This window comes from Nuphar pumila, chromosome 8, assembly GCF_984573655.1.
Source record: "Nuphar pumila chromosome 8, dmNupPumi1.hap1.1, whole genome shotgun sequence".
NCBI classification, from domain to species: domain Eukaryota; kingdom Viridiplantae; phylum Streptophyta; class Magnoliopsida; order Nymphaeales; family Nymphaeaceae; genus Nuphar; species Nuphar pumila.
In genome coordinates this window covers 21,839,973-21,854,680 of record NC_143256.1, presented here as the reverse complement: position 1 = coordinate 21,854,680, position 14,708 = coordinate 21,839,973, and the positions used below count along the sequence as shown (strand labels likewise).

Below are 14,708 nucleotides of genomic sequence, written 5' to 3'. Positions count from 1 at the left end.
GAATATCTTTGTTTTGAACAACATTACAAAATTGATTCTTGGGAACTTTAAGAAAGTCAACGTAGTAGAGTTTGTCTCTCCTAGAGCCTTCCCCAATCAATCTCCTGGATTGGCGATCCTGAATCCAACATTTATCAGAAGTGAATTTTATATCGCAACCATGATCTGAGAGTTGAGAGACCGAAAGTAAATTTAAATTTTTTTTAGTATAAGACAAATTTTAGGGATAAAAAAATTTTGTTTTTTAAAATTTCTTATTCCTTTAATTTCAAGAGGTGTTCCATCCGCCGTTGAGACAAAAGATGGAAGAGGATTTTTAGAAAATTCGGAAAGAGAGCAAACACTTAGAGAGTCATATGAAAAGATGTGTCGAAATCTAAAAGCCAAGATATCTTACCGGAAGGTGAAGAGATAGACATAGCGGCTCCAGAAGTTCCTCCCTTGAGAATGTTAAAATATGTAATCTCATATAATATCTCATATGTAATCTCATAGACATGTAATGTTTTATCTCCTTTCTAGTTAGGATTTTTCGTTTAATTAATTCTAGTTAAAATACAACTAGAATTAGCCAAACCAATCCATCATTAGACTGATTTGGCCTTTACCTTTTTGACTAGTCAAAAAGGTACCTTTTTGACCAAGTCAAAAAGGTAAATCCAAAAAGAGCTGTTGGACTCCCCAACAGCTCTATTAGAGCCGTTGGAGAGTCCAACAACTCTCTTAAGGCTTCTCTCTACCTCTCTATAAATATGGGGCTATTCCCCTTGTAAAGACTTACTCTTGTTTTGGGTTTTTATCTCAAATCAATAAAATTGTTTATTTTTCATTTTTATACCCGTTTCGGGTTGTGTGTATTCTTAAGTTCTCTTTGTGAACCTTTGTGGTTCTTATGGTGTATTTGTGAGAACTTGTTGAGAGACATTTGTTGTAGCGTATTTTTCACTTTCTTACATGGTATCAGAGCAAGGTCGGTGGATGTGTATTGGGAAGCGTGCCATGCAACTACTCTTCAAGAAAGTGAAATCTCTTTGAAGGAGTGCTCGTGTGTAGCCTTGAAGGGCGTGGAAGGCTACTTATTTTCGATCTTTGTGGTTAAAATATTCCTCTTCCCACTTGCTTTTCTTCTTTGCCTCTCGTTCCCAAGCTTGTAAAATGGATGACAATGATAATGTCACCATTAAGTCCATAAAACTCAACGATTCAAACTATGTAACATGGCTTCAATCATGAAGCATCTTATTTGGGGAAAGGGTCTATGGGGCTTAGTTGATGGAACCGATAAAGAACCTAAACTAACGCTCACTAAAGAAGAAGGTGGAAGAGAAGTACCTCTTTCGGAGGTGGAAAAAACTAAGGCCATCTCCACATATGAAAAGGAATGGAAAGAATGGAGAATGGGTCACGCCAAGATCATGTCTTGGCTAATTTCTAGTGTAGACATAAAGAAGTGTTCAAGTCTCGCAAAATTTGAACATGCTAATGATGCGTGAGAATATCTTAAGAGAATGTATTCTCTTAAAGATATTGCTCATATATGTAACTTACAAGAAAAGGTTCGGAATATGGTTCAAGGGGAGAGAAGTATTAGAGAATACTACAATAGCTTATCCGAACTATGGGAAGAGTTGGCTCTTCTTGAACCAAAGTGGCATTGTCCACAAGACATTGAGCTTCGCCAAAATCAAGTAAATGCAGAGCATTTTTTTCAATTTATAAATGGGTTGAGACCCGAATTTGAATCAACCAAGTCCGCTCTTCTATATCGGGGAAATGTTCCCTCTATTGAAGATACCATTGAAGAGCTAAGTATGGAAGAAAATAGACTCAAGAAACGAGTCGACAAAAGCGATGATGATACAGTTTTAGCTGTATCTAGACCAGGTAATCACATTCGCACATACAAACCTCCACATATTGGGAGAATAAACAATGAAAGGCAAGGAGGCGATTTTGAAAGGAGAAAAGTTATTTGTTATTACTGTCATGAACCCGGACATGTTAAAACTTACTGTCCAAAGTTGAAAAAATCTTATGAGAAGAAGGTAGTTGTTGTTGAATCAAAAGAATCAAATGAGACATCCATTGGAAACATGTCTCTGTCTCAGCTGGTGGAGGCTCTACAACCTCTTCTTAAAGGAACTTCTCCCTCAGCTGGAGTTGCGATCTCTTCTGTTGGCACCTCCGATCCAGGTAAACCCCTATGGCTTCTTGACTCTGGTGCTTCTTTTCACATGACACCAAATTTAAAATTACTGTTGCATTGTTATGACTCAAGTGGATCGAGTGTTTTTACTGTGGATGGAACATCCCTTTAGATAAAAGGAATAAGAAATTTCGAAAATAACTCTTAAAACTCAAAAGGATTTTGTGTTCCAAAGATTAGATATATCCCCAAACTTAATCTAAATCTCTTATATGTTTCTCAATTAACTGATCATGGGTGTAATGCTTCCTTCTCTTCTTATGATTGTCAAGTACAGGATCACCAGTCAGGGAAGCTGATTGGGGAAGGCCATAGAGAAAGAGGCTTATATTACATGGATTTTTTGGAATTACCCAAGAAAACATTATGCTGCAATGTTCAAAAAGTAGGCTTGGATCTTTTACACCAAAGATTTGGTCACCCTTGTATATCCAAGCTTCAGTACTTTCCAAACATGGAAAAAATTTGTAATTTTGAAACTTTCACTTGTGAAAAATGTATTCTTGGAAAAATGAAACGACTAGCATTTCAAGAAAGAACTTTTGTCTCCACTCGACCACTTGAATTAATTCACTCTGATGTTTGGGGTCCTGTACCAGTTACGTCAAAAGGTGGGTTTTTATACTATGTAATTTTCGTGGATGACTTTACACGATATACCTGGATTTACTTTCTCAAACACAAATTTGAAGTGTTCTCTTTTTTTTCAAATATTTCATAATATGGTCAAAAATCAATTTAAGAATGATATTTCAATATTTCGCACTGATTCAGGGGGAGAATTTTTATCAACTGAATTTAAAGAATATTTGAACTCACATGAAATTTCACACCAAAAATCTTGTCCCTATACCCCTCAACAAAATGGGTTAGCTGAGAGAAAACACAGACACATTATAGAAACAACTAGAACACTACTTATCACACATCAAGTTCCTAAAGTTTTTTGGGCCGAAGCTATTTTGACTGTTGTGTATCTTATTAATAGGATGCTCTCATCCTCAATAAAGAATATTTCTCCTACTGAAAAGCTTTATAAACAAAAAACTGATTATTCTAGACTGAAGGTGTTTGGGTGCAAGTGCTTTGTTTTTACAGATAAGAATGATAAATTCTCTCCCCGTGCTATACCCTGTACTTTTTTAGGATATGCAAATAATCAAAAAGGATACAAATGTTTTGACCCTAAAAACAACAAGTTATACGTTTCAAGGAATGTATCCTTTCTAGAAAATGAAAGTTTTTTTGAAAACAAAAATTCTACTGAAATCGATGAGTATTCCTTCTTGTTGGATCTAGTTCCAAAGGATAGTGAAAGAGAAATTGATCTAGATGATCAGATGGATGTGATTGATTTTGATCCTCATAGAAATAGTCAAGATTGTATTCAATACTCTAGACGAGGAAATTTAGAAAGACAGTGTGCCCTGGATAAATACACAAGGGAACATGAATCTGCCTCTTCATCTACAAAATCCACTAGGATCTCGAGGGTTCCTGCAAAGTTTGTGTCATATCAATCTTTTTCACCAAAACATCAAGCCTTTATTGCTCTAATTCATTCCTATGAAGAACCTCCCAGTTATGATATAGCCAAGGATCAACCAGAATGGGTCAAGGCTATGAAAGTCGAATTAGAAGCCTTAGAAAAAGCAAATACTTGGACCATTCAAGACCATCCTCCAAACAACAAGAAACCTATTGGTTGTCGCTGGGTGTACAAGGTGAAAACCAAGAGTGATGGCACTCTTGAAAGATTCAAGGCCCGGTTGGTGGCAAAAGGCTATTCCCAAGAATATGGAATAGACTATGAAGAGACCTTTGCCCCAGTAGCTAGAATGACCACTGTTAGAATCCTAATAGCTCTTGCATCAATAAAGGGATGGCATATTTTTCAAATGGATGTTAAAAATGCTTTTCTAAATGGAACTTTAGTTGAAGAAGTATACATGGACCCACCACCAGGAATGAATATACCTAAAGGGAAAACACTTCGCCTAAACAAGGCTTTATATGGTCTAAAGCAAGCTCCAAAAGCTTGGCATGATAAGTTTAGTAAGGTTATGCTTGATTTTGGTTTTCGGTTTTGTCTTACTGACACAACTTTGTTAAGAATTCTAATGCAGGTATTATCATCCTTCTACTCTATGTTGACGACATGATCATCACTGGAAGTGATAAACAGGGAGTTTATGATATTAAAAAATTTCTCAAAACACATTTTGAAATGAGTGATTTGGGTTTTTTGAAATATTTTCTTGGTATCGAAGTTGCCTACTCACCTAGAGGTTACTTGCTAACTCAATCTAAGTTTGCATTAGATATTGTTGCCAGGTCAGGTATTTCAGATGAAAGACATGTTGATACTCCTGAGATTGTGAATGTCAAAATGAAGATTGATGATGGAGAGCCACTCGAGAATCCGACTCCGTATAGGCAACTTGTTGGGGCTCTATCGTATCTATCTATCACAAGACCTGACATTACACATGCGGTCCATACAGCCAGTCAATTTCAACATGCTCCAACTTCTGTTCATATGGGAGCAGTTTTGCGTATTATTAGATATATCAAAAATTCTATTTCTCGAGGATTATTTTTATCCGCTTCCTCTAACTTAGGTTTTTGTGTCTTTTTGGGAGAATCCTTAGTGTATTGGCGATGTAAGAAGCAACAAAAGGTCTCTCTCTCATCAACTGAAGCTGAATATAGGGCAATGGCTACAACTACTATGGAATTAGTCTGGCTTCGACGTCTACTTTCCGATATGAGAGTTGAAAGTCCAAAAGCATCAAATCTGTGTTGTGACAACAAGAGCTCTATCTATATTGCAAGCAATCGGACATTTCATGAACGCACCAAGCATATAGAAATGGATTGCCATTATGTTCGAGAGGAATTTTTGCGTGGCACCATCAATCTTCCCTATGTTGCTTCAGAATATCAGTTGGCCGATTTCTTCACCAAGCCTCTCGCTGCTCCTAGGTTTCACTTTTTCTTAGGCAAACTTTCAGTTATCCAACTGTAAGTTTGAGGGGGAGTGTTAAAATATGTAATCTCATACAATATCTCATATGTAATCTCATAGACATGTAATGTTTTATCTCCTTTCTAGTTAGGATTTTTCGTTTAATTAATTCTAGTTAAAATACAACTAGAATTAGCCAAACCAATCCATCATTGGACTGATTTGGCCTTTACCTTTTTGACTAGTCAAAAAGGTACCTTTTTTACCAAGTCAAAAAGGTAAATCCAAAAAGAGTTGTTGGACTCCCCAACAACTCTATTAGAGCCGTTGGAGAGTCCAACAGCTCTCTTAAGGCTTCTCTCTACCTCTCTATAAATATGGGGCTATTCCCCCTGTAAAGACTTACTCTTGTTTTGGGTTTTTATCTCAAATCAATAAAATTGTTTATTTTTCATTTTTATACCTGTTTCGGGTTGTGTGTATTCTTAAGTTTTCTTTGTGAACCTTTGTGGTTCTTATGGTGTATTTGTGAGAACTTGTTGAGAGACATTTGTTGTAGCGTATTTTTCACTTTCTTACAAAGAAGAGGTTGTAAAGCTTCTACAATTTGATGAAGAGAAAGAGACTCATTTGACGATGATGGTCGTTCCTCTTGTTGAGATGTAATGGCCATAACAAGTATTTTCTTCCATTTTGGGCATATAGGTTTAATGTGCCTCGGTTCTTTACAAAAACAACATGTAAGCTTGCTATAGTCCTTCTTTACTCCTTACCAATTGAGTTTTGATTCTTGAAGTGAGGAGGCTTATAAGTTTTCAAATTGCTCCCCGGTCTTGATACGGCATTAGCGCCTTCATTTTCTTCATTACTTGAAGTAGCAAGAACACTTGAATTGTTTTTGCTAAAGTTCATACGAGTTTCCTCCCCACTTAGCTTTGTAATGACATCTTCAAGAGAGGGGGAAACGAAAGAGGAAAGGAGGATCAAATTTGCTCAAACTCGGGTCTAAGGCCATTCCAAAAATTTAAAAAATAGTCCTCTTCCAATTGTTTGTATCTAAGCTCAATAGCTTCTCCACTCCACTTAGGCTCAAGCATTGCGAGTTCATCCCATATGGACGACAATTCCGCAAAGTATTCCCTTATGGACATCTCATTTTGTTGAAGGGTCAAAGCCCTTTTTTGGAGATAATACTTGTGTGACAAGTCTCTTGACGTGTACCTTTTTTCTAGATAATGCCAAGCTTCTGATGCTTTCTTGAATTTAATAATGTTGGCATTTATCTTTGTTTCAACCGATGAAAACATCCAAGAAAGAATCTTGAAATTTTTCATTTCTCATTCTTCATGTTTCTTGGAGTATTCCTCAAGAGATTTATTTCTTTTTTCTCCTTCGAGAATTTTGATTTCGCCTTTCTCTACCAAAGTAATCCTTGGCTCGGGTTCCAGTATAGAACCAAGAACGTATCCCCAAAGACCCTTACCTTTTATTTGAGCTTCCATGTTCCCGGCCTAAACATGATAGTTTGAGCCATTCAATTTGAAGCTAAGAGAGAATTGGGAGTCTTTTTCGCCCATTAGAGAGGATAGAAGTTGAAAAATAATACGTACCTCAAGAAACTTTCACGCCTTCCTTAACAAAAGAGACTCTCAAAATATTGCCCGAAGAAGGTTATCTACTTCAAACGCCAATAGCTTGAAGGCATGTTTTTCGAGGCACTCAAAAAACAAATAAATGCACGAACCTCCTTCTTTAACCAAGCTATGATACCATGTAAAAGTATCTTCAACAAGATACTAATAGCAATATTAAAATATTCTTGGAAACAAATGTGTACACATACGCACAACAAGAACACTTGAAACACTTGTGCACAAAAAGCACAACACAAACTCACAAATGCGCAAAAGCATACCCAAGAGTCATAAGATTTAAAAGGAGCTTGGGCTATAATCCCAAAAGCTTGAGAAATACACAAGGGGAGAGCCCCTTTAAATAGAGGAGGTGGAGTCCTTGGAGAGGCTCCACCTCTGGCCATTGGAGTCCCTTCCAACGGTCACAAATGTGACCGTTGGAAGGGGCCGAACGACTAGATGGTGGGTCCCTCCAAGGTGCTTTCCACCTTTTACAAAAAGCAACAAAAAGAAAAAAGAAAAAAGAAAAAAGAAAAAAACAACAAATACACAAATTATTATCTCTTATCATAGTTTTCTTTTATGTGCATGTCTCTATTAAATGCACAGCATGTAAGTTTCTCTTTTTATTACTGTTGTCTGCGGATACTTCAAACGGGTAAAATTTCTCGAGGTCAAGTGAGTCCCCAGTTATAGCTTAACACATAATTTGTATTTTATTACTGGGTTCCACACTCAGCCCTCGACCGATATCAGAAATCAACATCATTCATCGAAATATTAGAAATCAACATCTAATGTCGAGACAATGTGAAAATCAACAACTATAATGCTACTTTCTTGGTATAGCAAAAGAACAACTGTGTCTACACACCACCCCAGGCAAAGTGGCGGGTTTTCCTTAAAACCGTAGTCAGGAGAATAACCTCAATATCAGGTTCAGGGGTACAACAACGCACACAAAGTTTTAGTATCCTCACGGTTCTCTAAAACCACAATGTCCAAGATTCTCATACTATAGAAGGGACATCAAAGATGCGTAGATTACACTGTTCTTTTAATTTTTTTTATCTTGTTATTAATTTATCTTTTTTTTAATTTGCAATTCAACATGCAGAATTAATAATACAAACTCGCAAATCAACATGCAAAGCTCTTCACGGGACCACCACCCGTGGCAACACAGAACAATGCAATTAAAACGATAACATTAAGTTTGATTTTTGCAATGCATAAATAACTAAAACAAAGAGCAACACATGCTCACGGCTCATACGGCCCATGATGATCCATTTTGATCATCTATGCATTCATCTGCAAAAATCATAAGGAACATGCTAACGATGCATCCACTTCACATGCTTTTCAATGAACAATCATGTATTCTAATATAGAGATGTGCATGAAACAACATTATTCATACACATATGTTCAACACTCATACGCATGTGTTCACATAATCATGCCAAACACATGCTTTCATTTATGTATCATCCCAATTATAACATATGAACATTCACGCAATTATATACATGCAAAAATATATCAATTCAAGTATGCACATGAAACAACTTTATAATAACATCGTAATCAGGCATGACATATCCATTAGTCATGTAATTAGTTATAATCTTAGCATGCATTAAGTAAAACTTATTAAACAAAATCTGGAATGTACATGCTTTACTTAAAATCATTCATTCTAATTTTTTTTTTATTAAAATCAGCACCTAACCGACCCAGTCGGCTGGGCCTGGCAGTCACTACACAGACCCAGACCGAGCTTGTGGGCACCCTGCCAGGGCCTGGCAGCCAGCCGAGTGTCACTCGGCTGGGCTGCCAGTTAGCCCAACAAACTAAACTAAATAACTTACATTCAGATATGCACCTATTCTTAACATACTTATGTGGATTTTTGTTGAGACGTGCATACATTTTAAGTATTCTTTCACATGCCTACGTGCATCCAACAACTTATACACTGGGCAAATCATATGCATCCAACAACTTATACATTGGGCAAATCGTGGGAGTCAAATCTACTATGAAGCAAACACATGAAATGCCATATTTATCATGGAATAAAATTCTGTTTTGGCATTGAAATAAGCATGTACATAAATTTATTTCTGGCAAGACATATAAAATAAAAAATACATCAATGAAAGAGGATTTGTAAATCCTCGTCCATGTATTTGAGAGTAAAAGTCTAGATTTACTCCTTTTTTTCATGGATTTTCACCAAAATATTGCATGAAAATTCAACTTATTATTCAATTTCTCACTTGAATCAAAAGAGAAAAGCCGTACCTTACGCGAAAATCAAAAGAAAAACACTAATTGATGGTTGGAAGAACTCCAAATGGCTGGAGATCAATGGATCTCCCTCTTCTTCCTCCTCTCTTTCTCTCTTTTTTTCTCCCTTTTATTTTTTTTTTGATGTACTTATAGGCAAAGAGGGGGTGACGCCCCCTCCTTCTCCAGACCCTTCTAAAAAGGGCCGGAGAAGAGAGTACATCCCTATATGGGACTCTCTCACCCACTAGAGTTCCGAAAATTTTTGGACTCTTAAGTTGACTTTTCAAAGTCCAAATCTATTTGAACTTCTAATCTATTCTCAACCCTTCTTAGTTCTTCACAAGTGTTTAAGGACTCTACTAAGAGTCCTAAACGAATACCAAAATAAAATTTTGGAATTAGATAAAATTAATTAATTAATTAATTAATAATAAATAATTATCCAGAAGCTTCCAAAAGTTATTATATCAATTTGGGAGACTTATTAACACTAATTAATTTCAATTTAAAGGTATCTAATGAATTTAAAGTTGGAATTTCGTTGGGCGTGAATTTGAATTTGAATTTTGAATTTTTGATCTAAGATCCAAATCCATCTCTAAAAATCCAAATGGGTCTAGGGCTGGATCAATTCCAGATTAATACGGGTCTTGGATAATGTCCAGATCCATATTAATTTAGATTAAATCCATTGAATCGAATCCGATCTAAATTCGGACCCAGCCCGTTGAGGCAGTCCTTGTTTGGAAAAATGTGATTTTTGGGCCAACTGTAGCCTGAATCCGAAAAAGTAAAATACTGTTACGCTCAGAATTTCGAGATGCATCCAACGATATATAACTTGAATTTTGTCTCTGAAATTCGTTCGAAAACAACTCGAATTTCACTTGAATTTAAAGGTTGAAAACAAAACTCTTTCTCACGTTTTAAGTGACTCGTTTAGGCCTTGACAATGAGACCTGGGTCAAGCCCAGACTCAAAAGCATCGGCCTAAAATCGAGAATCTACCGATTTTTCTTCTATATTTAGCCAAATTTTCGAGAGATCTCAAAATGACTAAGTGTGAAAATACGTGATATTACATGTGTTCAATTTGTACACACGACCTGATATATATATACCGATACATATATAAATATATATACATACATCGGAGATCAGTTTAGTGGATAAGCATCGATCTGCAGTCGAGGCTATAATCAGCATGAACTCTTTGCAAAAGAATCACAGATTCAAAGATTAAGGCCAAATAAAAAATCTGTTTCATACAAGAACACTCTTGAACCCAGCCTGACATGAGTCTAATGTAAGAGCGCAGTCTGCCATACATTTACATGAATGCAAATCTTTTTCAAGAACAAAAAGGAAACACAGTCTGTCATGCATGTATATGATTGCAATTCTTTTTTCTCAAGAACAGCAAGAAACACTCTTTTACAAGAACACATTCTTTAATCAATCTGCAAAGAAAACACAGCCTGTCATACATATATATGAATGCAGGTTTTTATTCAAAACCAGATTTACAACATGTTTAACATGAAAAAGAACGCAGATCTGTAATCAAAACCAGATTACAGCATGTTTATCAAAAGAACGCAGATCTGTAATCAAAACCAGATTACAGCATGTTTTAGCATACAAGAACACGGTTCTTGAATCAAATACAGATTTTCAATCAGATTATTATGCAGGAACACAGGTTTAAATCCATAATAAACTTAGAGATTTATTAATCCTACACAGTTTTGCGAACTGATTTAGCATAAAGATACACAGATCTTATTCCACGTAGATTTGCAAACTGGTTTGCATAATAAATACGTAGATTTATTAATCAAACACAGTTTTGCAAACAGATTTAACATAAAGACTGCAATCCTATAAAATCGCAAGTTTCAAATCTGGATTTTTATCATGAATACTAAGAAAAAACTAGATTTACAACCCCAATCCCTAAACCTATGCTTAAATCATCCTACGCTAAATCCTACCTAGCTGAACTGAGAAAATCCCGTACCTTACTTGGGGCTGCAGAAAAAAATGAGTTGAAAAAGAAGGTGGTGACGTTGAGGGGGTGCACATGCTGCACCTTCTCTCTTTCTCTCTCTCATGGTACAACCTCCTCCTCCTCTCTCTCTTTTCTCTCTTTTTTTTTTCAGCTTCCTTCTCTCTCTCTCTTCCTCTCTCTCAAAGCCAATGTTGAGAGAGAGGCTCTCTCTCAAGTTTTATGACTTGAGAGGGACTCCTCAAGGAGGTGACACCGCTCTCAATTCAAGATAGAATTCTATTTCCTTATGGAAATAGAACTCCTACTAATTCTATCTTCTTTGCCTATATATATATATCTTATTTTTGTTATAAAATTTTAGATTGGTTATTTATTTTAAAAACAAAGTTATCTTATTATGGATGGACTATGGGTCTCGGCCAATGGATCCATGACCATGTCCAGATCCATATTGACATTAGCCCCTATATATATTTTACCACTTCAAACTGCGAAAAATATGTATTTATCTAATAAAATCATATTTCTCAAGTTTAGAAATTTGGATAATTCTACAAGATATTACATAGGAGGTTCACAATAGATGCGCAGTTATCCCCTTAGGAGTTTAACACTAGAATATGCTGAGACTAGGAATAAATGCTTAGATTTAGTTTTTTTTTTATAACTTGAAGAAAGGTGTGATTGAGTCTAGGTTGAGGAAGATTGTCATGATATCGGAGAATCAATTTGGTTTCAATTTGGTTTTTATGCCTGGAAGATCAACTATGGAAGCTATACATCTTCTTAGACAACTTATTGAGAGAAATAGAGTGAGGAACAAAGATTTGCATATGGGTTTTATTGATTTGGAGAAGGCATACGATAGAGTACCTAGGGACGTTCTCTGGTGGACAATGATGAAGAAAGGTGTTTCTCTCAAGTACATTAGTATAATTAAGGATATCTATGAAGGAGTAGTAACCAATGTCCGCACTTGTGGAGGGATGACAACCATTTTTCCTATAACGGTTGGGTTACATCAAGGATCTGCTTTAAGCCCTTTCCTATTTGCTATAGTGATGGATGAGCTTACGAGATCAATTCAAGAAAATGTGCCGTGGTGTATGTTGTTTGCTGATGATATTGTTTTGATTGATGAGTCTAGAGCTGGGGCTAATGCTAAGTTAGAATTATGGAGACAGACATTGGAAGCAAGAGGTTTTAAGTTGAGTAAGAGTAAGACAGAATACATGGAATGTCGGTTTAGTAAGCAACGAAGTAGTGATGGGAGTGTAGTGAAGCTTGGTGAGCAAGAAATACCGGTGGATGATTGTTTCAAATATTTGGGATCTATCATTCAAAAGTATGGAGAAATTGATGGAGATGTAAATCATAGGATAAAGGTTGGGTGGATGAAATGGAAAAGTGCAAGTGAAGTGTTGTGCGATCGTAGAATGCCATTGCAGTTGAAGGAAAAGTTTTATAGGACAACTATTAGGCCCGCTTTACTATATGGTACGGAATGTTGGGCTGCCAAGAGACATCATATTCAAAAAATGAGTGTAGCTGAGATGCGTATGCTTAGATGGATGTGTGAAAATACAATAAAAGATAAGATTTCAAAACGAGGAGATACGTAAGAAGGTAGGCGTTGCACCCATTGAAAATAAGATGAGAGAGAATCGTTTACGGTGGTTTAGACATATTCGGCGAAGGCCTAATGATGCTCCAGTTAGAAGGATGGAGAAATGGGAAAATATATTAGTTAAAAGAGGTCGGGGTAGGCCTAGGAAGACATGGATGGAGGTGATAGGAAAGGATATGAATGCTTTGAACCTCACCGAGGACATGGCATTGGATAGAAATGATTGGAGGAGAAGGATTCATGTAGAAGACCCAAAATGATTTTCTTTTTTGGTTCATATCGCCGACCCCAATCGTTTTGGGATGAAGGCGTAGTTGTTGTTGTTGTTGTATAACCTGAAGAAACTGCACCCGGCACGAACACCTGGTCGTACTACCTCAGCCTGCCTAAAACTCCGAGGCAAGGACCCCCTTCCCCAAGGGCCTATGCTGCGTGTTGGCTTGCGCAGAGGGGCAAAGCCCATGAGAATCGAACCTTGACTGCCCGTCTAGCATCCAAGGCCCCCACCCCACTATGCTAACCTCCCTTGGAGCTAGATTTAGTTTATTTGATTTTGAAGATTGATGAATGACTTGGAAGAGTTAAAATATTGCCTGTTTTGTGCGGTTTTCATTATTTATTTGTTTTCACCTCTTTAGTTTGATTAAACTTGAGATTTCCAAGGATTATCTGGATTAACTAAATGTATTAACTAGGCACACCTACTCTGGTGCAAGTCTTCATTGTAGTGTTGCCCAGAGTTGTCAGTCGGGGAAGCGGGAGTGGGAAGCGATTCTGGAAGTAGAAGCGGGAAGCGAGGCACTTTCAAAAATTTAGGAAGCGAGAAGCGTGGGACGACTTAGAAGCGAACAAGGAATCATCTTGAAAGCGAGAAGAGAAGTGAACCTGAAGTGACCTAGGGAGCGAGGGGGAAGCAAAAAAAGAGAATAAACAAAAATGAAAAAAGGGGAAGCGAGCTTCCCCTAAATTCGGAAGTGCGCTTTTCAATTTTTTTGGTGCTTCCCAGCACGTTTCGGAAGTGCCACGTTTCATGCTTCCGATATGCGCTTCCCCATATCCTGTGGCACTTCCAGTAACCTTGGTGTTGCCTATCAGAAATTGATTTTGGTTCATCATCAAGCCTTATACCATTGATAGAGTCAGCATCTAGTGGTCCTATTTTTTAATTCATCTATATCCACTGCATTCTAGAAACTAGTTTTTAGCATTTCTTGTGTATTAGAAACTGTATTCTCAAAAGCTGAAAATTTGTTAGTCACTGATTATATCCTTGCTTGCAAATGATGTCTATAAAACTGGAGAATCTTGTCTCTGTTCTGAATTACACAGTAAGTATGGATTACAGATACAGGAATGCTCTTTAAAATTTCATGTTAAAACCCTCCATTTTCTTTCATACACCCTAAACATCATTCCATTGTGACTATAGGAGCGCCTGAAGAAGCTGCGAGCTGAACATGGAAAAGTTCAGTTGGGAAACATTACTTTCGACATGGTAAACTAGCCTACCTCCTCTATTTATGCATATGTCAGTGAGCTTGTTTTATGAAATGGCTGCTGCAATTGCAAAGGCTCATCATCTCAAGATGCATCAGTTTTCTTCCAAACTTCTGCAATTATATTTATTCATTTTAATGGCTCCTGGTTTGTATTTTGCAGGTAATTGGTGGAATGAGAGGGATGACAGGATTGTTGTGGGAACCCTCGCTACTTGATCCAGAAGAGGTTATACTGCTATAAGCCTTAGTTTTCCTCATTGAAGGTATCTTTCATGAAAAATAAAAGGTTAACTGCTGCTTTGATTTACAGGGTATTCGTTTTAGGGGCCTTTCAATTCCTGAATGTCAGAAAGTATTACCTTCGGCAATACCTGGTGGTGAGCCGTTGCCTGAAGGCTTGCTATGGCTTCTCTTAACTGGCAAGGTGGGTATTCTGGTTACCATCTTTGTAGTCATTCAAAATGT

General features: G+C 36.9%; 1 protein-coding gene across 3 annotated transcripts in view; it reads left to right on the top strand.

The window, feature by feature from the left end:
- Positions 1–14,708, top strand: part of LOC149829773 (citrate synthase, mitochondrial-like) — a 103,671-nt gene that overhangs the window by 30,017 nt on the left and 58,946 nt on the right. For all 3 annotated transcript variants that reach the window (XR_016433745.1, XM_090016083.1, XM_090016084.1), the window contains exons 5-7: positions 14,174–14,239; positions 14,404–14,469; positions 14,554–14,667. Coding sequence is in view for 2 of the 3 variants with exons in the window: in XM_090016083.1 (XP_089872209.1) it covers positions 14,174–14,239; positions 14,404–14,469; positions 14,554–14,667 (246 nt within the window). In the remaining variant the exon portion in view is untranslated. The remainder of the gene's footprint in view (positions 1–14,173; positions 14,240–14,403; positions 14,470–14,553; positions 14,668–14,708) is intronic.